We start from the raw sequence: 25,065 nt of genomic DNA on the forward strand, positions 1-25,065 counted from the left end.
TGTTTGCTTCTAACTCTTCCTTTGCTTGATTTTGCATTATCCTTAATTTATGGACATAAGTGTATTTAATTGATGCTTAATTCATTTAATTGATTTTAGCATTATACTCTCTTATTCCTTATTCTATCCTGGTTTGTTGTGATAATCCTTTTCTTAAATGATCTGGGATAAAACGAAAAAACAGAATTAAATACAATCAAGTTTTACAGATTGTGTGTTAACAAAACAAATAGTCAAAAATGGATATAATCATGATTTGTTTCATGGATCAAAAACTGAAAATATTTATTTTGTTTTTCTTTCGGAGCGGAAACGAAATTTTGCAATTTTTGTTCGCCTTTTTTGTTTTGCAACCCATTTCTCTTCACGTTTTGGAAAATTAAATAAAAATCAGTTTATTTCCATTTCGTTTTTCCATCTCTTAGATATTTTTTATGCATACATATAGATATACCCTTTAAAAAATAAAAGAAAAAGTTCTCTTTTCAATAAAACGTATATATTGGAACTTCTTTGAGAAGTTGAATTTTTATTTTATGGGTAATAATGGAAGTTTGGGCAAATTTGAAATTTTCGCATGGGTTATCACGTGTTAAAAAGAAAAGAAAAGGAACAAGCATTATTAAAAAATACTATTTTTAACATATGTGTGAATTAGAATTCAACATATCTATCATTAAGCTTATCATTTTTTAAAAAACAAAAAATCGAAAAGGAGAGTAAAGCATATTAAAAACGGAAAATGCTGAATATAAAGAAAACTTTGCTCACTGTATATGAAATTTTTAAGCATGTGCTCTCTGCGAAATTATTTTCATGTGCTTTTCAAAGAAATCTTTTTATACTGAATATTCCATATATTATTTAATCAATAACTTAGAACGCTTAGCTATAAATTAGCGAATATTTAAGACCATTCATTTAATTGTTCATTGTTCAGTTTGATCCTTTCAGATTTTTTTTATCATTTTATACTGAACCTGTGGAGGTATTAGTTATTTTGGAAGCAGGAAAGATGAAAAATTAGCAGCGTCTTCGCCGGGAATCGAACCGTGGACCTCTGGAATACGCGCCCAGCGTGCAGATCACCACACCACGAAGGCATGCCAAGAAGGCGGGAGAAATACCTTATATACTCCCCCTTTTAAAGGGCGACTGGGGTTTTTAGGGGCCCAATGGCCAAATCGTGGGTTCGGAGAAACATCATCCACAACTCTTTTAGTTTGGGCGCCAGTGTAGAGACATTTTTTGGGGGTGGGGGAAGTTGGAAAATTTTAAAAATATGCAAACGCCTTCGCCGGAAATCGAATCGCTGACATCTGGAATACGCGCCCAGTGTGCAGACCACCACACCACGAAGGCATCCCAAGAAGGCGGAAGAAATACCTTATGTAATTTCATGTACAAGACCGCAGAAGAAAGACAGTATCCTATGGAATTCAAGAGCACCAGCAGACCGTGAGTTAGAATATTGAAGACTATCGTTTTAGCTCAAAAGGGTGTAGTTAGTACCAAATGCTGTATTAGTCTTGAAACAGCATTTTGCACTGAATCATTATAAATGACGTATCACCTTTCAGATTGTTGCCACCAAATGCTATCACACTGTATTATATTTAAAGAACTTAATTAATAAATTATCTCTGTAATAGGATGAATTTTTCTCGCATTGCGATTAAACAACGATGTCTAGAGCCATCCAATATTGAATAACGTAGTCTTCCACCCTAACATGAGCACATGGAAGCACGAATTCTGAATTTCGGATTTATTTTATTATCTCTTTCCTATTTTGTGAAACTTTAGCGAATTTTTGATTAGCAAACTCAACTATATCAAAGCGAACCGTGGCGAAATTTTACAGAAACAAAATTTGATCTCTAGAGCGCGAGACCGTACGTCGGAAATGCGAAAGAAATGCTGTTTTTAAATATTTGCGATTTTCCCGTTAAATCGAATTTTATGTGGCAAAAGTGCCAAGAATGTGATATTAAATAAACAAAGTAAACACATAAAACTTTAATGATGAAAAGACAAAAAACGTTTTCTAATGCCTTCTTAGTAAGACAACTGAATATTGATATGACGAACTGAAAGTATACAGCTATGTTGTATTTAAAGTTTTTTTTTTTTTTTTTTTTTTTTTTTTTTTTTTTTTTTAATTTTGATTTTGAATTGTATATGGCGTAAGAACGAAGAAAATTATGCTCAATAATAAAGCTAAAAAGACAAAAAAATGAGTGAATAGGAATGAATGCATAAGATATCTCTCCCGCCTTCTTAGCATGCCTTCGCAGTGTAGTGGTCAGCACGCTGGGCGCGTATTTCCAGAGGTCCGTGGTTCCATTCCCGGCGAAGGCGTTGCTCATTTTTCATCTCTCCTCCTTCCAATTAACCTAATGTCTCTACAAATGTAACAGCAGACTGGTAGACTACGAACTCAGAGAGAGTATCAAAAACCTTAATAAACCCTTCGGATGACTGTTAAAATCTGAAACCTGTCAGATTTCTTGTATTATTTTATACTAAACGCATATCATTATTTATATGATGAGTATCAACAATAACCTTTAACTTATGTGAAATAACTCCTGTTTGGTTTGTCAGTTTTCAGAAATGTGTGGCAAGTACGATTTGTACAGAATACGCAACTGTATGAATATCAAAGGAAACTGAAAAAGAACAACTCTTATTTAATATTCAAACAAACCATCTGTGTTAAAATAACCGTAAATATTTCATAATAAAACTTAAACCGCAGAAAACGCATTAAGCTGTGTATTTAAACATCTCTTTCAGGAGGTATGTGTTTAGAACGCGCCATTTTACTACTCTTTGCTGAAATTGTTTACCACGAGTTGTTGAAAGCAAATACGCTATTTTTGGTTGAAGAACTCAACAGTCTTGCTTTCGGTTGCAAGAAGAAATAAATGCTTCTGCAAAAGCCATATTCTCATAAATATATTTTCATCTGGTGCCCGGCTGAACCGTAGAGTGAAATCCTGACTACAAAACGTACGCTTCGTTGTTGAGAACAGTTTAACGTCTGTCATCTAATCTCAGAATTCAGCTAGGTTTAAATTTATTGCTCCTGCTTTGCCGTGCTGATAATATCTGTAAACGTATCCTTCATTTCCATTGAAACAGGCTGATTAAATACTTTCCCTGATATCTAATGAGTAGTTATCACTAGCCATTAAGAACCGTGTAATTATCATGAAGTCGTGATTTCTTTATTATTATTTTCAATAAAAGGTAAAATATCCACTATTTGTTGTTGCTAACATTCTCACTTGTCCAACAATGGCAGAAGGTCACGACATTCATAGTGGCATAGAGTCCTATGCAAATGCGTTGCCAAGAACCTTGAGTGCCATACAGGAGACAAACTAACTTCAGCCGCCCCCAATTTTGAAGAAGAGTACCCCGAGGGACGGTGTGTCTCCTCCCTATTCCCCTACCACCAACCTCGGGAGAGGACTTTCGACTCGCCGCATATTTAGAGTACCCCATACCTCACTGACATTACACATTTACAAACATCCATGCCTTGTCTGGGATTCCAAACCAGGTCCTTGAGTTCGGTAATAACATCCTCACACTTCCCTTAATAATCCTACGAGCTGCTATTTAAACTATAAACGAAAGCCTACCATCATGTTTAAATAATCATAAGTAACCAAACCTCTAGGGCCCACCAGCGGCCGAGCGGTAACATCGCTGAACACTGGTAGTTCGGTCCGAGGTTCAAATCCCGCGAACGGGCTGGCTGCATGGGTGTTTTCGTGGTTTTACCCATGTGTAACGTGTATACAAGCTAGTTTCCCTTAAAAAGTCCTCCACGAAGGCATCCCTCCTTTAAGGCAGATAGCCCTCGATTGCTTTGCCGTAATCTAATAAACCAAACCAAACCAAACCTCTAGGTAAATAAATCTTCATATTTCTAAGAGCCATGCGGTTCAAACAAATAGAATGACCGTACAGATCACAAATTAATAGCAAAAGTAATGCGTACAAGGTAGGTTTAAAGTTAACACATTTATTAATTGTTGATTAAATAACTACTCTTCAACTGGGGCATTTAAATCCAGGCTCCTAACAAGAACATTATTTTAAAAGTATTCGCAAGTTAAAAGCTCACACCTAAAATTGAACATGATTTGGTTTCGCTTGGTTTATTGAGATTACGACAAAGCACACTAGGGCTATCTGCCTAAGGGGAGGGATGCCTCCGTGGAGGACTTTCTAAGGGTACCTGGCTCGTATACATGTTACACATTGGAAAAACCCCGAAAACGTCCATGCAACCATCCCGCTCGCCTGGAATCGAGTCCAGTCGGTACTACCAGTGTTCAGCGGCTTTACCACTCGCCCGCTGGTGGGTAAACTGAACATGAGGAACATGCAAACTCTCCTCACAAGTGACACAGCAAATAATTTCATCTTCTGACATTTAATAACTTATTAAATTAAAATGACCATGTTTCTAGAAGCCATACGGTTCAAACAAATACAATGACTGCACAGGCCACAAATTAATAATAAAAGCAATACGTACAATATTTAACCTTAACACATTTAATAATCCTCAATTAAATAACCATTCTTTGACTAACTGAAGCCAGTTTTCTACATGAACATTATTTTCAAAGTACTCAGAAATTAAAAGCTCATATATAAAACTGAACATGAGGGACATATGAATTGCCCTTTCAGTTAATACAGGAAATAATTTCATCCTCTGACATTTAGCATTTAATTAAATAAAAATCATTAATATAATATTCTATACTCCTTAAATCAGTGATACTTTTATGAAACATTAAGGTTTTTTTCCCTCTTCTGTTAACTTAAATTAAGCGTAATTTATAGCAATTAAACATTTATAAATTCGTTTTCCCAATTATTAATTAAGTAATATTTCAGGTTTACATTTAACATTAATCATTCCTCAGACATTAACCATCCAAAAATCCTAAAATTTAAATAATAAGAAAAACAAAGACAAATAAATCACTCACAGATTAAGAACCAAAAGAGAGTCCATAAATGAAACTGGCGGTCCTCCCAGGAAAATTCTGCCCCCCCCCGATAAGCACGTTCTTTTTTCAGTTACACTTAAATGGGCCTCATGATATTAAATTCGCAGGGTTAATTGGTCAGTCTTCAAAATTAACAACAAAAACAACAAACTGCGTTAATAGAAACATCGCTCTTAAGATGTTAGCAAACTCGTTAGACCGAATTTGTCTTCCTTTCCTCTAGCTATTTTTTACTCTAGCTATTACTTGTTACGTGTTCCACCCTATGGCACTACACGGAAGGGCGATGCCTTCGTGGAACACTTAAGGTAAAGTGGCTCGTATTAACACGTTACACTTGGAAAAATCATGAAAACGCCCATGCAGCCATCCCGTTGGCGATATTCAAGCCTCGGACCGAACTATCAGTGTTTAGGGACTCTACCACTCAGCCTTCTGGTGGGCTCTTTTCCTTTAGCTCATTCTGTCGAAGCACCTGCACTCTCCATGATTTTTGTATTCAACGATTTGCGATCAAAATTGCTTCTTAATTCTTTAACAGAGACTATGACAAAGAGCTCTCAGACGCGACCCCAACTGCTAGCCTCCCATATTGTTTTTACGTGATGAAGAGCTGTCTACCAGAAGCCTTAAATGCCCTCAGTGGCTTGGGGCTCCCTTGTTTGAGCCCAGATATTCAGAGTCTATTCAAGAAACAGAGTCTATTCAAGAACACAAGATGTTCAGAAAAACACTCTCTGCTCTTCGTGAGAAAAACTCAGAATTGAAATTCATGTAACGAAAGCTTTAAACTTCCAAAAATACATTCTTACTGCACTAGAAGCAAACGGTATCAGCTAATTAAAACCCTTAATCAATTAATTAAAATACATTAGCACAATTAAAATTTGCTAAAATACACAAGCACTCTTGAGCATGTCAACTCCTTAATAACCTTTCCTTATGTAAAATTTAGATGTAGTTAAAATACCATTTGCTCTACTTATCAGGTTCAATGTTCCTTCTAACCTTCTTCGGGAACATACAAGGACCTGACTCGGAACAGAGAGCTTACTAAAGCTATGTTCACTAATTGTGGTAAGTAGACAGGATACAGACGAAGGGTATACAAAACCCTTTATTTTTCTCTATATACAATAACTTCCGTACTTCGGACTACACTGACCCTCCACTCGGGGTCTAACGTAAAAAAGTATAAAAATAAAACTAAACTCTAATTTAACTTTAGAATAATACACGTGGAAGATTGGCCTTATAATAACAGGAAGCGTATGTAGCACGGAGACTGTGAACACTACAATACGTTTAATTTATCAAGAGGATTAAAACCTCTGGCCTGGAAGGCGAACAGCAACTGCGTAACTTCTAAGGTAAGCGGCCTGCGTTGACTTCCTCTCTTACTTGCTTGGCAAAAAGCCACAACTTAAGTACTTGGCGTTCGCCAGACAAACTTTGCATAAAATCCTTCACGCTTATAATTCTGGCCGGAAGTAGAAAATAAGAAGTGATAGTAAAGATTTAAAATAAAATAAACGTTAGTAAAACTTAAGATCCTTACATACTCACAATAAACGACTTCTTTGCTTCAGCGGCTGTATACCTTAGAAACCAAGATTTTGGTCATAAAACTCTATTTGTTTTAAGCTCGATGAAAGTATTATTTCTTATGTTTCCAAAACTGTTTAAATTTTGTTCCTACGTTCATTTAAACCGGAGTTATGATACTTTATTTGACACCTTGTCTTCAAAAAGCATACCGGAAGTGCACAAGACGTAAACATTAAAAAGGCCGAAGTGGGTGTGTCAGAGTTGTTTACTTTTATTTTCGGGGCTTTAAACGTTATTTATTTGCATTTTAAAGACCAAAAAGTATTTTTATGATGGCAACAAGACAAAGTTCTAGCATGTTTTCAAGCTGTGTGTTATGAATTCACTAACGCATTTTCGCTCGTGTTTTGATTCTGTATTTACATTGCTGATAAGCGTTTTTTACTTCCTTGTACGAAGTAAAAAGGAAGTATTGTAATCACGAAAAGTTTCAGGCAGCATATTTCAACGAAAATATCCATTTTGACCGCTATCGAATGCAATTTAACGATGTTTTTGCGTGATATCTGTTCGTAAGGACAGAATAAAAGACTCGCTTATTCCAAAAAAATTATAAAACTGCTTTAAAATTAATTCTGAAGAGAATTTTTCGTGGCGTCTGTACGAACGTGTACGTACGTACGTATCTCGCATAACTCAAAAACGAGTAGCCTCAGAACGTTGAAATTTTGTATATAGGACTGCTATAACATGTAGATGTGCACCTCGTATTTTGGTTGCAATCGGACGCACCGAACCTATATAAATACTATATTTATATATATTTCCACTTTGTTACTCGGCACAGTGATCTCAGTTTCTTTACTCTTATATGTTTGTAAATTGTACATTTTTTTGCTTTAAATATGATTAAATTATGTTGTTCTTATCTTCCGGTTAAGGTTTTTATGCCTTTCGTAATTCTGGAAGCAATATTTGTACAATTATCAACAATTTAAAAGCTGTTTAAGTGCGGTTAAGTTTTAAATAACATGGCGGACATATTTGTTTACATTTGAAACAGCGGAATTGTAGATTTGTTGCCAATCTAGAGAGACTAAGCTTCGTAACAACAAAAATAACGCCTTCATTTATTATTGCGATTTAAATCATGCTTAATCCTTTCTGGAATTTTTTCGAGGAAATAAGTGTATAATATTTACTTAATTTTTAATAATTAGTAATTTTTAATACAGATATTTTGAGCTTTTATGTATTTTTGTCTTCTCGCAAAGTGGAAACTGAATTAATTGAATGAGAAATACTCAATCGTCTGTGAAAATCTGTTTCTTTTTCATTTTGTTTGCTTAATTTATTTTTTACATCGTTCTAGCTTTATTATAGTATTTGAAAAGAACATGTGGCAACAATTAGATAATTCTTTAAATGATATACATTTTGTGCATTCTGAGTTATAATATGAATGAAATATAATACTGTTAAGTGAACCTAGTGCCAGAGTGTCGCTATGTTAAACAAATAGAGTGAATTTTAAAGAATGCCTTTATTCTATTGTGGTTTAAGCGCTGTCGGCGAAGTAGATTTAATTGAATCCAATAAGTTTAAAAGAAATGCAAGAAAAAATTCGTATAATTTAATATTCCGTACAAGGAAGTGATGTGGTGTACACATCATATTTTTTTATTTTAATTTTTATAGATATAGACAGATATTGGTATAGATATTGGTTACTACACTGCAAACGAGTATGAAAGGTTTGATGTTAATCATATCGACAATGCAAAACGACATTCCCTGATTTGGTTTTAAAAACCAGAAACAAATTTTAAAAGCTGCGAGAAAGCAAAAAAATGCAAATTCTGAAACCCAAGAGGGCATTAGTTATAAATCAGTGGAATTTTAAGTTTACAAATTGATTAAAAGTAAATAAAAGTAGGTGAATTCTTTAAATGCGTTTATCTCGTTTTTCATTTTTCGTGTTCTAATGTTAACAAGAAACATGATATCTTTAAAAATTACCATTGAAATCGTATGCAATTTGGTATGCATGTTTAGAACAGTTGAAGTAAGGAGGCAGACTATTTAATATTTAATAATTTATCAAGAGGATTAAAACCTCTGGCCTGGAAGGCGAACAGCAACTGCGTAACTTCTAAGGTAAGCGGCCTGCGTTGACTTACTGCCTCCTCTCTTACTTGCTTGGCAAAAAGCCACAACTTAAGTACTTGGCGTTTGCCAGACAAACTTTGCATAAAATCCTTCACGCTTATAATTCTGGCCGGAAGTCGAAAATAAGAAGTGATAGTAAAGATTTAAAATAAAATAAACGTTAGTAAAACTTAAGATCCTTACATACTTCCCGCCAGAGTTAATTAGTTTGAAACTGAGGTCTAAAACGACCTTGTTGAAAACTCTTAGCTCTAGAATCTAACGCGAGGCCAACCTTTTACAAACATAACTTCTCCAGAAACTAGAAAATTTAAAAGAAAGAAATTTGTTACAATAGCAGCTCCCAGGATATACAACAATCTTTTTTTCATCTGTACTGCATCTAACCAGGAGCTTTTATTCAATTCTGGTTCCTTCCAGAGATCTGGAAGGAAAACTAGTTTAATGAAATGTTACACAATGACATTGCAAATAACATATAGAATATACTTCTCTTAACATTCTTATTTCATTCATGACTATTTTAATTATCTCTCCCCGTGCTCTCTGACATGTGTTGTAAAAGAACACCAAACACGAATGTGTTTCTGTCTACGTGTGCCACACTTCCTCCTACAATCAAAACACTAACGTGTTAAAATTCAACATAACGAGACCTCTTAACACACCCTAATTTCAACTCTAAACCCTGAGGTACTATTCTAAAAGTGGCTAACTCTAAAGTGTAGCGTCAGAGAGCCTAACTACATCATTCAACTTTTACCACATATTCGCCATGATTTAGTCTTTACAGTCACACGAATAACAAATTTTTAACATTACTTTCACTTTTACCATATCACGGTATTTCTTAACATTTAAAATAACAGAACATATGTATATAAGAACATATCAACATGCCGTTAATTTTACACATTTGAAAACATACATTAGTAGTACATTGTTTACTTCTATTCTTTTCAAAGCAAGTGCCAATTCTTTCTACATTGAAATAATACTACATTTCAAAAAGTCTTTCAGACTAAAACTTCTTTCTTGCTAGAATGTTTTAAATAAAATTTATACAATAACTTTTTACAATATTTAAGTTTTTACACAACGCTATTATACATCAACTTTAGTTTTACGCGCGAGTAATTGAAAAACATAATAAGAAAATCGGTCACATCTCATTTCTCGCCCTTTTGGCGATAAAGGTAGACCTCGCATGAGGTAAAACTTCTTGAAATCTGCCACTTGCAGTAAGAATGAAAGATTAACTTAAGTTTGCAAAGTAACATAAAATTTTACTTATCTTTGTAATATTCGGACATCCTTTTCTGGGCCCAGTCTTTAAAGGTACTGCAGATAGTAGCTTGGTTTATCCTCCTTCTTGTACGGGCTCGCCCTTCAGTGCTTTCCTCTGGAAGCTTCCTTTTTTCACCAGTACGGCCACCCTTGAATACTTTCCTTTTCTCCTCTGCTTGTGGTCTTTGCCGTTTGATGGCAGCTGGTCTTGGCGGAACCGGGAAACTTCTGTCGTGATCCTGCTTGGACCTCGTTGTTGGCCGTTCAAATATTTCTTGTACTTTTTCCTCCGCCGCTGATGGCCCTTCTGCATTTCGGCGACTTTTGCTGCGGAGAGTTCTGTCGGACGAGTAGATCTTCCGTTTTAAAGCCGGGTTATAGTTGCCGTCATTTCTCCTGGTCCTCTTCACATACGTCGTCCTTCTCCCTTCTTCATTCTGGGGGTGTTCGTGAACTCTGGTTTCTGGACGGTGGCACGGCTTCTTTTTCTTGTTACCTTCCATTTTTCCGCGGGGCAATTTTCTTTTCACTTGCTTCTGTCTCTCATTGGCTTGCCCTTGTACTTGTCGTTTTTTCACCTCTGGAACTTGTACCTGCGGTGTCTGCCGTGCCGGATCCTGCAAAATATCTGAAAAGATTTGCATTTTATTACGATCGAAGTAGGGCTTGATTTGATCAATGTTTGCGGAACAGGTTTCACCATTTCTGGCTTTTAACACTACAACAGCGTGAGTTATTTTTTCTATAACATATGGTCCTTCAAATCGTGGAAAAAATTTGGCAGTTTTATCTTCTGGTGCTGAAGAATGTGAATGCTTAATTTTTAAAACTTCATCCCCTACTTTATAAGTTACTCCCCGTCGTTTCAAATCATAATATAATTTCTGTTTTCTTTGTGCTACTTCCGTATACTTTTTTGCTTCTTTTATTAGTTTTTCTATATCACCCATTTTAAATTCTGGGGCTCTTTGTTGCACATAAAATAGTTTATCTAACGGTGTTATAATCTTTCTGCCTAGAAATAACTCAGCAGGAGTTTTGCCCGTTGTATCATGTTTTGCGGTCCTAAGGGCGAAAGCAAATTCATTGACATAGTTATCCCAGCTTTTATGAAAATTTTTAACATAACTACGGATAATTTTCACTATATTTCTGTTGACCCGTTCCGCTATATTTGATTGCGGCCGATACGGGACCATTTTTAAATGACGTATGCCCAGTTTTTGGCACATGTCTTCAAATATATTACTTACAAATTGAGGACCATTATCCGATATAACTTTTAGGGGCGCCCCGTATTTTAAAATATATTTATTTAAAATAGAATCGGTAACCAATTTCGCGGAGGCTCGTTTTAAGGGAACAATTTCGGTCCATTTACTAAAATGATCAACCATAACAAGGAGATAGCGACTTTTATTTAACTGACTTTTTGGGAAAGGGCCCAATAAATCGATGCCAATTATTTCATTTGGAAATTCGGATTTAATACTATTTAGAAACCCGGCCGGGCGGAAATTAATTTAATTAACGGCTTGACATGTTTGGCAGGACTGGACATACGCCCTTGTTAAGTTTTGCAGTTCAGGAAATTAGACTGCCTCGCGTACGCGTTGGATAGTTTTTCGAATACCAGCATGAGAAGCTAAATGTTTGTCATGGAGCTCATGCAGGATATTTAATCTAAGACTAGCTGGGATAACAGGTCGAAATTCGTTGTTGGAATTCGTAGTTTTTGTGTAGAATTATAGACCATCTATTAGTTCGTAATGGGCCGCCCTATTTCTTATCGCCACAATATCTTGGTGGCTAAAATTTTCAGGATCCTTCAAATACTCATAAATACTTCCAAACTCAGGATCCTTACCCAGTTCTGTTATTACAGTTTCTCGGGAAGTTATTGTACACGCTGTAAGCATTGCAACTTTTACGGTATTACCCTGTTCGTCTAATTTAATTCGTGATAGGGCATCTGCTACGATATTTTCCTTTCCGGGGGTATGCTTGATTACCAGATTATATTCTTGCAGCTTGAGTGCCCATCTTATTAACCTTGGGGATAAATTTTTCCCTGAGTACAATCTAGTTACCGCCGCATGATCAGAATATACTGTTATCGGCGCCTTTCCAAAATAGACTCGGAACTTTTGCACTGCTAACAGAACTGCAAGTGCCTCTCTCTCAGTCGCGGAATAGTCTCTTTGTGTTTGATTTAAAGTTCGGCTAAAAAATGCCACGGGCTGCTGATTTTGCGAAAGTACCGCTCCTACCGCATAATCCGAAGCATCCGCTGAAATTTCTAAATTTTCATCCTTTTCAGGAAATTTTAACACAGGGGCTTGCGTTAATGCTTGTTTTAATTTTTCGAAAGCACTATTGGCTTCGGCCGTCCACGAGAATCTTGCCTTTTTCCTTTTAAATTTTAACAATGGCTCAGCGATAGCCGCAAAATCTTTTATAAAGGACCTATAATATGAACAAATTCCTAGAAAAGAAGAGAGCTTCTTTGCCGTGTTTGGAGTCGGATACTTTTGTACAGCGATTATTTTTGATTCATCTGTCTCGATCCCTTTTTGCGATATTTTGTAACCTAAATATTTTAATTCAGGGGCTGCAAATTTGCACTTTTCGACATTAACTTTTAGACCGGCCTCATTTAATAAAGAAAACACCTGTCTTAAATCCTGTACATGTTGGTCTAGATTATCACTAGTAATAATGATATCGTCTAAATAGATAAATGTGGACTTTCCAAGAACAGGTCTTAACACAATGTCCATGCATCGCTGAAATGTTGCTGGGGCCCCTGAAAGGCCAAACGGCATACGCAAAAATGCATAAGTGCCAGACTTGGTTATAAAATCAGTCTTAGGCACGTCCTCAGGCCTCACCCCTATTTGAAAATAACCAGTCGTTAAGTCTAAAGTCGTCATAAATTTGGTTGAATTTATGTTCCTTAAAATTTCTTCTATGATCGGTAACGGATATACCGGATATTTCGTTATGGAATTTAATTTACGGTAATCAATAGCGAATCTCCACCTTTTTGGATGCTCCAAAGGATAATCATTATTCTTCTTGCATAAAACCACCGGGCTAGCATAACTACTTGAGATGGGCGTTATGATCTTTTTACGTAGCATATCGGTAATATGCCATTCTATAATTTTTTCCTTATTCTTATCATACCGGTATGGTTTTTGACGAACCGGCAATGCATCTCCGGTTTCAATACTATGGTTAGTAACCTGAGTAAATCCTGGAATATCAATAAATAACGAAGCAAATTCACTTACCACTTGTCGGATTCTATCTTGCTCGTCATTAGGCAGGTGGTCAAGATTTAACCTTGGCGGTTCAACCTTTTCTACACGCACTGGTTTCATTGTCAGCTTAAGGGACGCTTCATTAAAATCCAGTGTAGCTTGTGCGCCTGAAAGAAAGTCTATTCCTAAGATCAAATGTGCTTGCAGATTCTTTACTATAAAAAACATCACCTTTACTTGTTCGTCCTTGATACGGATATACAAAGGTACATTACCTACGCACTTACATTTTTCTCCTTGCGCCGCTAACACTGTTGTATTATCCGTATGCGGTATTTGCGAAAATACTTTCTAAAAAACTCCTCTGCCACACAGGAACACTGCGCGCCGGTATCCAGGAGTGCGGTGGCCGGGATATTATTCACCAAGACTTCAATCTTCGGAAGAGTCAAATTTTTCACCATTACTGTATTTAACTTGTAGGAAGAGGGGTTTTCGTGGCCTTCGGATTTCCGCACCCTCTCGTCCGCAGAAATCCGTTTTAGTTTAAATTATTTTTCCTTTCCGTGCTTTCCTTCTTTTTCCCCTGGCCTTGAGACTTTTTTCCTGGGTTGCTATTGAACTGTCGACGTCCGCCGGCTGTTTTTGAATGCTCGGGTTTCCTTGCCCACTGATTCGCTTTTTCTCCGTAGCCATATGCTTGAGTTTGCTGTAGTCTTGGCGTACCAAATTGGTTTCGCTGTTGATATTGGCGTCTTCTTTCGACGTCCGCCGTTCTTCTACTTTCAAACTGGATTGCTAGCTCAAATAACTTTTCCAGTGTAGTCGGATTTAATTCAATAAAGCTATGCACTTGGGGCAGTAACCTCGGCAAAATCACTTGAATTATTTCAGGATCCGGACGGTTTCCATACAAGAGCTTGAAAACGTGAATTTTTCTTAAAATAAATCTCGAGAGGTTTTCCATTCTTTGTTGATATATACTAAAAAGTTCCGTTTCTAATTTCGCACGATCCCTTACAACAGGGAAGGCTTTTAGTAGGGCAGTCTTGAAATTTTCGTAAGTATAGGTGGGACTTCCTGCTTGACCCAAGAGACTTCTGCCGATACATTTGAACCAGTTAAGCGCTTGGTCCCTCAAAGCGCTGGTAGCTAAGGTAACTTTCTGAAACTCGTGCACGGGGTAGAGCATGAAGTGGTCATCCAATTTTTCCAAAAAACTGGTTACCGGTGAGTTTCCATTAAACGTTGCTTCTGGTTTCATCGAAGCGCGCATGGTCTGGACGATGTAACCGAATCCTTCCAGGGCGGCAGCTGGCATTTCTGGATTCTGAGCCGTTTCTGCAGGCAGCACAGGTTCTTCTTGAAACTCGGCCATGGTTATTCTTCTTCGTTGGGCGCCACTATCAGGTTCAATGTTCCTTCTAACCTTCTTCGGGAACATACAAGGACCTGACTCGGAACAGAGAGCTTACTAAAGCTATGTTCACTAATTGTGGTAAGTAGACAGGATACAGACGAAGGGTATACAAAACCCTTTATTTTTCTCTATATACAATAACTTCCGTACTTCGGACTACACTGACCCTCCACTCGGGGTCTAACGTAAAAAAGTATAAAAATAAAACTAAACTCTAATTTAACTTTAGAATAATACACGTGGAAGATTGGCCTTATAATAACAGGAAGCGTATGTAGCACAGAGACTGTGAACACTACAATACGTTTAATTTATCAAGAGGATTAAAACCTCTGGCCTGGAAGGCGAACAGCAACTGCGTAACTTCTAAGGTAAGCGGCCTGCGTTGACTTCCTCTCTTACTTGCTTGGCAAAAAGCCACAACTTAAGTACTTGGCGTTCGCCAGACAAACTTTGCATAAAATCCTTCACGCTTATAATTCTGGCCGGAAGTAGAAAATAAGAAGTGATAGTAAAGATTTAAAATAAAATAAACGTTAGTAAAACTTAAGATCCTTACATACTCACAATAAACGACTTCTTTGCTTCAGCGGCTGTATACCTTAGAAACCAAGATTTTGGTCATAAAACTCTATTTGTTTTAAGCTCGATGAAAGTATTATTTCTTATGTTTCCAAAACTGTTTAAATTTTGTTCCTACGTTCATTTAAACCGGAGTTATGATACTTTATTTGACACCTTGTCTTCAAAAAGCATACCGGAAGTGCACAAGACGTAAACATTAAAAAGGCCGAAGTGGGTGTGTCAGAGTTGTTTACTTTTATTTTCGGGGCTTTAAACGTTATTTATTTGCATTTTAAAGACCAAAAAGTATTTTTATGATGGCAACAAGACAAAGTTCTAGCATGTTTTCAAGCTGTGTGTTATGAATTCACTAACGCATTTTCGCTCGTGTTTTGATTCTGTATTTACATTGCTGATAAGCGTTTTTTACTTCCTTGTACGAAGTAAAAAGGAAGTATTGTAATCACGAAAAGTTTCAGGCAGCATATTTCAACGAAAATATCCATTTTGACCGCTATCGAATGCAATTTAACGATGTTTTTGCGTGATATCTGTTCGTAAGGACAGAATAAAAGACTCGCTTATTCCAAAAAAATTATAAAACTGCTTTAAAATTAATTCTGAAGAGAATTTTTCGTGGCGTCTGTACGAACGTGTACGTACGTACGTATCTCGCATAACTCAAAAACGAGTAGCCTCAGAACGTTGAAATTTTGTATATAGGACTGCTATAACATGTAGATGTGCACCTCGTATTTTGGTTGCAATCGGACGCACCGAACCTATATAAATACTATATTTATATATATTTCCACTTTGTTACTCGGCACAGTGATCTCAGTTTCTTTACTCTTATATGTTTGTAAATTGTACATTTTTTTGCTTTAAATATGATTAAATTATGTTGTTCTTATCTTCCGGTTAAGGTTTTTATGCCTTTCGTAATTCTGGAAGCAATATTTGTACAATTATCAACAATTTAAAAGCTGTTTAAGTGCGGTTAAGTTTTAAATAACATGGCGGACATATTTGTTTACATTTGAAACAGCGGAATTGTAGATTTGTTGCCAATCTAGAGAGACTAAGCTTCGTAACAACAAAAATAACGCCTTCATTTATTATTGCGATTTAAATCATGCTTAATCCTTTCTGGAATTTTTTCGAGGAAATAAGTGTATAATATTTACTTAATTTTTAATAATTAGTAATTTTTAATACAGATATTTTGAGCTTTTATGTATTTTTGTCTTCTCGCAAAGTGGAAACTGAATTAATTGAATGAGAAATACTCAATCGTCTGTGAAAATCTGTTTCTTTTTCATTTTGTTTGCTTAATTTATTTTTTACATCGTTCTAGCTTTATTATAGTATTTGAAAAGAACATGTGGCAACAATTAGATAATTCTTTAAATGATATACATTTTGTGCATTCTGAGTTATAATATGAATGAAATATAATACTGTTAAGTGAACCTAGTGCCAGAGTGTCGCTATGTTAAACAAATAGAGTGAATTTTAAAGAATGCCTTTATTCTATTGTGGTTTAAGCGCTGTCGGCGAAGTAGATTTAATTGAATCCAATAAGTTTAAAAGAAATGCAAGAAAAAATTCGTATAATTTAATATTCCGTACAAGGAAGTGATGTGGTGTACACATCATATTTTTTTATTTTAATTTTTATAGATATAGACAGATATTGGTATAGATATTGGTTACTACACTGCAAACGAGTATGAAAGGTTTGATGTTAATCATATCGACAATGCAAAACGACATTCCCTGATTTGGTTTTAAAAACCAGAAACAAATTTTAAAAGCTGCGAGAAAGCAAAAAAATGCAAATTCTGAAACCCAAGAGGGCATTAGTTATAAATCAGTGGAATTTTAAGTTTACAAATTGATTAAAAGTAAATAAAAGTAGGTGAATTCTTTAAATGCGTTTATCTCGTTTTTCATTTTTCGTGTTCTAATGTTAACAAGAAACATGATATCTTTAAAAATTACCATTGAAATCGTATGCAATTTGGTATGCATGTTTAGAACAGTTGAAGTAAGGAGGCAGACTATTTAATAATTAATAAATTTATTTTTATAAAGTTACTATGTGTTAGGCATGAATTTTAATGAGAAAATATGCTTTTTCTTTGTTATATTACACATACTAGCTTAAACAAATTTTAAATAACTTCCTAGCTTTAAAATAATAGTCTACCTCACCTCCTTGAAAATATCATTATGATGGGTTTGCATTTTACAAAATAAGAAAATATGTTATACTTTTTTTAACACAGTGTTTCTAATTTACTGTAACTATAGCTTTTTTTTTTTTTTTTTCCTTTTTTTTTTTTTCCTTTTTTTTTTTTTTTTTTTTTTTTTTTTTGCTTGTTTTCCTTCTTTATTCCAAAGATACAAAATTAATGGTCATTAAATAACTCACCTTCTTCATTTTTTTCATCATTAATTACTTTAGAGCCAAAATTTAATGCACAAACTTAAAAATTAAAAACAAAAGTGTTCGAAGGTATACAGTCATTTTAAAATATGAAATATCCAACACAGAGAGATTAAAGATTTGCAGCAATATTATATGTAACCATGTATTAATTTTTACAGGATTTTTTTTCTAAGCAATGGATCGTCGAGTATCTTTTCATCATAAATCTCTCACTAGCAAAATCCTGGATGGACATTCAGACAAAGAATCCGGGCCACGTGGAGAAACTAATAGACAACCTCTGCAAAGGCAGTTCTCTGCTCAGTCGAGGTCATCCATGAGGAGAGCATCCATGGTTACGAATCGCAAGGGCAGTGCTTCCATTAGAAAACTGTCCATCCATACTATAGCATCTAGAGGCAACTGGGGTTCCAAGTGGGAATTCCTGCTCTCGTGCGTTGGACTTTCGGTGGGAATCGGCAATGTGTGGAGGTTTCCATACTTAGCTTACGAGCATGGAGGTGGTAAGCTGTTCCAGTTTTTATTTGTGCATTACTGAATATGATATTATTGCAATTATTCTTGGCGCAGACTGAAAAAAATGCGCCAAGATAATTTTTTTAATTTCTCCGTAAATTTCGCACCAAATTTTACAAAATATAATGTTTAGGCATAATTTGAGTAGTAGAATCGAAATATGGAAAACCATGGGCATATCACTTCAGAAAAAGTCCGATTTTGTGTCAAAATACCTATGTTAGAATAACGCTATATATAAATCTAATACATATCCAAGTTGCGCTTTCGAGACATGAAAAGTACAATTTGAATTTCATCAATCGGCCCAGTAGAACGGGAGATATAGAACTGTCCTCACCCCCCCCCGCACTGTACATGCTAGTTCATAGTAGCTCATACAGATGGTTTTCCCCTCAGATGAAGCAGAGTGCACTGGTGTTAATATGCGAAACATCAGCGAATGGCCTACCATACGAGCCTAAATAATATTTTATATGAAATCTTCTACCAAATATAGGGTTATTCATAATTCCCTCAAGGGTTTCAAAACACTATAGTAAAAAACTTAAGACGATTACATCAAAAGAACATTGCACTAAATACAGAAACAATTCAAATTTTGCATAATAACAGTTGGTAGTAGTCATATGGACATAGTAGTCACATCAAGCTTAGCAGCAGGCATATGGTCATGGCTGTAGTCATATCAGGCTATGCTCAGCAAGGTACTAAAATTCTCCCCCCTCCCTTGAGAATTGTATCTTCGCAGGATAATTTTAATAGCAACGCAAAATAATTGTATCTTCGCAGGATAATTTTAATAGCAATTCAAAATACTAGAGCAACTGAAAATCAACACTAGAAAAATAGCTCACCCCGTAAAATAGTAACAGGACTGTAAGAGCAAAACTATTGTAATGTAAGCATATTACTATCCAGTTTGCATGTACTTGATAAAAATGATATTGTAAAGTAGTTTAAACGATATTGAAAATCCAGTCAATGTGTGAATGAATTACAAGTTTGCTTTGATTATCTCAGTAAAAGTATTGCAAATATGAATTCAGATAATGTTTAAATGTAGACATAACTGTCATGATTTTACAATGGTGTGCAAAAATTAAGGACGAGACGGTTTTTTCAATATAACTTTGTACAAAAGCTTTCCAAATCAACACATTTAATACGTACAACACATCCCCAATACGTAAGGACATGAGTAATGTAAGCAACACTTACTAAAAGAGAAATCAGAGGGATAAAAAGAAGCTTTATTGAAAAAGTAGCATGGAGCGCAATGCGACTGAAGGCCGAAACATCCCTGTGATGGGTGTCCAGCAAGAAACATCCGGTCTTTAATAGGGGATATGATCTCCCCTGATTGCTAGGCAGGTTTCACAGCGTCTGCCCATGCTGAGAATGTGGGTGTCAAGGAGTTGTTGAGACATTGCTGCCCATACGACTTGCAGCGCCAATCGAAGCTCCGGAATCGTTACTGGTGGTAAGGTACGAGCTGCCAAGCGTCTGCCTAGAAAATCCCATACATGCTCGATGGGATTGAGATCCGGAGATCGTGCCGGCCAATCCATACGTTCAATATCCTCACTCTCTAAGAGCTGTTCGGCAGCTACTGTGCGATGACATGGTGCATTGTCGTCCATGAAAAGGAACTGCGGACCCATAGCGCCTCTAAAAAGACGCACATATGGAAGAAGAATCTCGTTACAATAACGGGTCCCGTTGACTGAACCTGCGTCGAAGATGTGAAGGTCTGTACGACTGCCAAGCATGATGCCTCCCCAAACACAAGCCGAAAGCTATATAAACCCTGCTGGTCCGCAATCAGCTAGTGTGTCTCAGAGTGTGTGCTTCATCGAGAGGGCGAGTGAGTGTGCGTCTCTCATCGAGTGAGTGTGTCTTGTCTAGCAAGTCAATCCCTGTGGAGGCGATCGCGTTGACCGCCGGGCCAGCGAGTGCCGAGTGGGTCGTCGAGTGCACCGAAAGAGTCTCGTAGAGTGTCGCGGTTAGTGCATCGTCGAGAGAGCGTGTTGAGCTCCGGAAACGACTGAACTGAGTCTAAATAGAGTCTGCCATGAATTCGAATATCACACTGATATATGCTGTTTGACCAACGGTTCACACATAGAACACCTGAAAGAGCTGTAAATAAAATTTGAGTTGTTTCTGTATTTAGTGCAATGTTCTTTTTTGCGGTCTTCGCCTTCGTGCTTTTACTACAGTCTTCTGAAACGCCTGAAGGAAATCAAAAATCTTCGATGGTTAATAAAAGCTCGACTCAAATATCTGTTTACCAATCGCTGGGACTCGAACCCCTGACCGAATTACCAGTAATGAGAGGCTTTTTCCGCTCGGCCGCTGGTGAGCCAAATTACATAGATTACAACAGTTGTACAATGTACTTGCATTCATATAAAAGTTAAGATTTAGTTTATTTATATGTAAACACTGCATACGATTCAGCGACTGAATTTTCAAATAAAGTATATGTTATGATGTCTATTTACTTACAAGTTCCTATTTTTTTAAGTACATAATACAGTAGACGTTCGTTTTTACGAACCTCTTTTTTACGAACACTCTCGATTTGACGAACTACCGAATGGTCCAGAATACACTCCCATAGATGTAATGTAATTTTGCGCTCTTATTTACGAACTACAAATCAGGAAAATCTCTTTTTTGCGAACTCAGTTTTCATACTTCTGCGTGTTTCATTGGGACGAAGTGTGAAGGTCAAATAAAATCTCCCACTATTTTGAGGCAGCAAGTGCGAAACATTCGAAGAAGTACAGTAAGGAAGAAGGGGGCTGAGAAGAGGGGGAATTAGGACAAATTTATGGTGTTGTTTGTTGTGGGAAGCTCTCAGAAGAGCATCGGCCTGATGTTGTTGGGTGGGGGTGAGACCATTCGTGTTAAAGGGGTTTGGGTTGCTTCTAAAAGAGAGTTGTTGCTTTTTGTAATGTCATAGTCATTTGATCTGGACAACTCAATCAGTGAAGTCTCGTTAGTCGAGAGGGAGATTGGGCCAGTTTTTGTTAAGTAAGATTCTTAGAGCTATGTCGCAAATGAAGAAACGAATTTGTTTAGCGGTTGAAATAAAGAAGAAGATTTCAAAAGAAGTTGACGAAAAAATATTAAGCAAGAGACAAATTGCTCAGAAATATGGAATTCCTAAAAATAGTTTATCGACGATTTTAAAGGCAAGAGAGAAGATCTTTGGAGCTAAAAACGGAAGCGATGAATGTGGACCCTCCTCTCGAAAATATTTTCGAGAATCAAAACACCCAAATTTGGAAAGGGCTTTGCTTGTTTGGTTTCGAAAGATGAGAAGCTTAAACATTCCAATTGATGGAAATGTACTTAAAGAACAAGCACACTTTTTTGCTTCCAAATTAAACATCAAAGATTTTAAAGCATCGGATGGTTGGTTACAGAAATTTAAATTTCGGAATGGTTTGAGTTTCCGGAAAGTGTGTGGTGAAAGTGCAGCAGTAGACACGTCATCAGCAAATGAATGGAAAGAAGAAAAGTTGAAATTGCTTCTTTCTGAATACGCTGCAGATGACGATTTTAATGCGGACGAAACGGCTTTGTTTTTTAAGATTTAGCCAGAAAGAACATTAGCTTACAAAGGAGATAAATTTGTTGGAGGTAATAAAGCTAAAGAGAGACTTAACAGTTTTGATTGCAGCCAACATGACTGGGTCACAAAAATTGCCTCTGCTCTTTATTGGAAAATATCTGAAACTAAGGGGTTTCAAAAATGTTCAGAAGATTTCTGCTGCATATTATGCTAATAATAAGGCCTGGATGACTGGCAACATCTACGAAAAATAGTTGAGAGATTTAGATAACCGTTTTTCAGCAGAGAAGCGCAAAGTTCTCCTAATCGCGGACAATTGTACTGCACACATGGAAGTCACTGGGCTTCAGGCAATCCGTGTGGAATATCTCCCACCAAATGCAACTGCAGTTTTACAGCCAATGGATCAGGGGATAATCAATAGTTTCAAGCGAAAATATAAGACAGTGCTCTTGCAAAGAGTAATCCTTGGCTTGGAAAGGGAACAACCTTATCAGATTGATATTCTTGGTGCAATGCATTTATCAATCAGTGCATGAAATGATGTTTTAGATGAAACAATTTCTAAAGCCTTTCGACATGCAGGTTTTATTAAAGAAACAGACGTAACTGAAGAAATCCATGACAATAGATCTCACGACGAAGATGAGGTTCTCATGCATGAACTTCGCCGTAGAAATCCACAGTTGCCAGAACTTTCATTCGAGGATTTTTTAAATGTGGATTCTAATGTCATCTGCACGGAGGAAATATCGGATCACGATATTATTAGCAGCATAATCAACGAGAATGAGAGACTTTCAGATCCAGAAGAAGAAGAGAAGAAAATGAAGTAACACCAAAACCGACTTTAAAACAAGCTGCTGAATACTTGTCAGAACTTAGACGATTTTTTGAGGCCAGTGATAATTGTGAAATGCTAACAAATATAGAGAAGATGGAGTCTTGCATTGTACAATCTGTTGTTTTAAAACAGACAAAGATAAGTGATTATTTTGTTGCTCGATGACTTAATAAAGGTACGTTTTACAAATATTTTATATTTCTTGTTTGTTTAATAGAATGGATATCATTTATTAAGTAGTAATACTATTAAAAATAATTCCTAATACATAAATAAAAGCATGGAATAGTATCACTAACCTGTCTCGAAAACATTAAAATGTGAAATACTAACAATTTCCGATGCCTTTCTAAATTACGAACTCTCGATTTAACGAACTGTTTTCGTAGTCCCTACGAGTTCGTAAAAACGAGCGTCTACTGTAGTACTCTTGCTTTACGTCTTCTCCTACACATTCTAAAATGAAATTTCTTGTAATGCATTTTAGTATTAAATAGCCTAATTTAAGAAAAATTATAAACTAAAAATGAATCATTTTATGAATTATACTGGAAAAAAATCAATTTTTTCATTCCTGAAAATTAAAAAGTGCCATTATTACAACATTTCTATTTATAATGTTTTGAAACGTTTGATTTCAAAATGTCAATTTATCTTATAAATGTATTTCAAATATAAAACCCAACGTGTTTTCAAACACAGACATTATGTAACTTTCTTCGAAATGAATTTTTATTCTCCAGAAGAATTTATTCGAATAAACACAAAAAAAACTTAGTGACGTCTGAAAACATGTACTCTTACAATAATTGCGAATTGTAGAATGCTAAAACTTATAGCATTTCTAAAATCTCTAAAGAAATATTTTAGGAAAAATATAAAATACTGCGGGAAAAAATATCTATGATGTGCAAAAGCTATTTAGAACTTCTTTTCAAAATTACTTTACTTTCTTTTTAAAATTACTTTACTTTAATACTATGGGAAAAGTTTATGAAATTGCTGAAGAAGTAAACGTCTTGAACATTCTTTCGAAGGAAAGCAATTATTTTCAACGAAATTCCTTTTTGGAGTTTCATACCGAAAATCTCAAAAATCCTCAGGATTTACTTGAAGAGAATAAGAAAATCGAAAATTTCCCCATTTCAGTCTTAGAGAAATGAATAAAAGGAAAAATAATGACTTCATACCTCTTTATAATATGACGGCTTTCTTTCAAAGAAAAGCTACAAGTATTACTTCTACTGTGTCTCGTGAGATATCATCGAATGTAACACTTAAATTAGTTTTGTAAAAGTTGTTCTCTTTTCGTTTTCCTTTTCGCCTTCTTGCTTCTGATTATTATATTTTTCAGAAAACAATCATGCGTTTGTTTTTAACTATATTCATATAGATGTTATAATTATTGTTACTGAAATCATTTGTGAATTTTTTTTTTTTGAGCAAGTGTAGATTACAAAGGCTGCTGTATATTTTTTAGACGAATTTGCTTTGCTATTAAAAAAATCGCCTGATTGGAAAAAAAAAATTTAGCTGCATTTGTATTCGTGAAAGTGTAAATTATCGTCCGGCATTTGATAATTTTGTTTTCATGCGAAATGGCGCTTTTAAAGAAGCAAGGGTCTGAAGACTCTATTTGTGCTCTTTGCGAAGAAAATTATTCGCATTTAGTTATTAAAAAATGCTCTAAAAGCCATGATTTATCGGTATCTAAAGCAATGGTAGATAATATTGTCAATAGCAAACGTAAAAGAAGTCAAAAGTTCATTAAGTGCTTATAAGTAATCCTTTTAAGATAAGAAATTGGCAAGGGATGTTCCGCCAAGTTAATGCCAGTTGCTGCTTGCTTGGCAAGTTCGTCCGCAAGCTCATTGCCAACTATGCTCGTATGTGCTGGAATCCAGGATAACCGTGGACGAAATTCTGATATGTTGAGAAGTAATTTTTGTATTTCTGTGACTAGCGGATTTCTGGAATTTATACCACCAATTGCCTCCAAACTACATAAAGAGTCACTGCAAATATGGGCTTGTGTATCGAATTTATAGGAGAGTTGAATAGCTTTCTTTATTGCTGTCAATTCAGCTTGTAGTATTGAGTTTTAATTACTTAATCTTCTTTTCCATGTGTGTTTCACAATACCATTTAGCATGACACACAGACCACAGCCTGTGCCTACTTCAGTACGCGAACCATCTGTGTAAATGGCGATCGGATGAATTGGCAACTGAGGCGATCTAGATAAATTCTAAGAATCTAGATCATTATAGGAAGGGTGTCAAAGATAATCTGAATTTTTTATCTCGTAGTCTGAAGCTGAAAAGTGAATATTTCATAGAGTGATGTGTTTTTTCAGTCGTAATATACA

The 25,065-nt window shown here is 35.8% G+C and overlaps 1 protein-coding gene across 2 annotated transcripts in view; it reads left to right on the top strand.

The window, feature by feature from the left end:
- The window catches only part of LOC118203274 (sodium-dependent proline transporter-like), a 186,595-nt gene that overhangs the window by 25,812 nt on the left and 135,718 nt on the right, over positions 1-25,065 (top strand). For both annotated transcript variants that reach the window (XM_085824340.1, XM_085824341.1), the window contains exon 2: positions 17,910-18,254. In XM_085824340.1, the coding sequence (XP_085680466.1) occupies positions 17,927-18,254 (328 nt within the window). In that variant the 5' untranslated portion in view covers positions 17,910-17,926. The remainder of the gene's footprint in view (positions 1-17,909; positions 18,255-25,065) is intronic.

The sequence above is a fragment of the Stegodyphus dumicola genome, chromosome 9, assembly GCF_044657685.1.
Source record: "Stegodyphus dumicola isolate Sdum_Otavi_A_Nest chromosome 9, ASM4465768v1".
NCBI lineage: Eukaryota > Metazoa > Arthropoda > Arachnida > Araneae > Eresidae > Stegodyphus > Stegodyphus dumicola.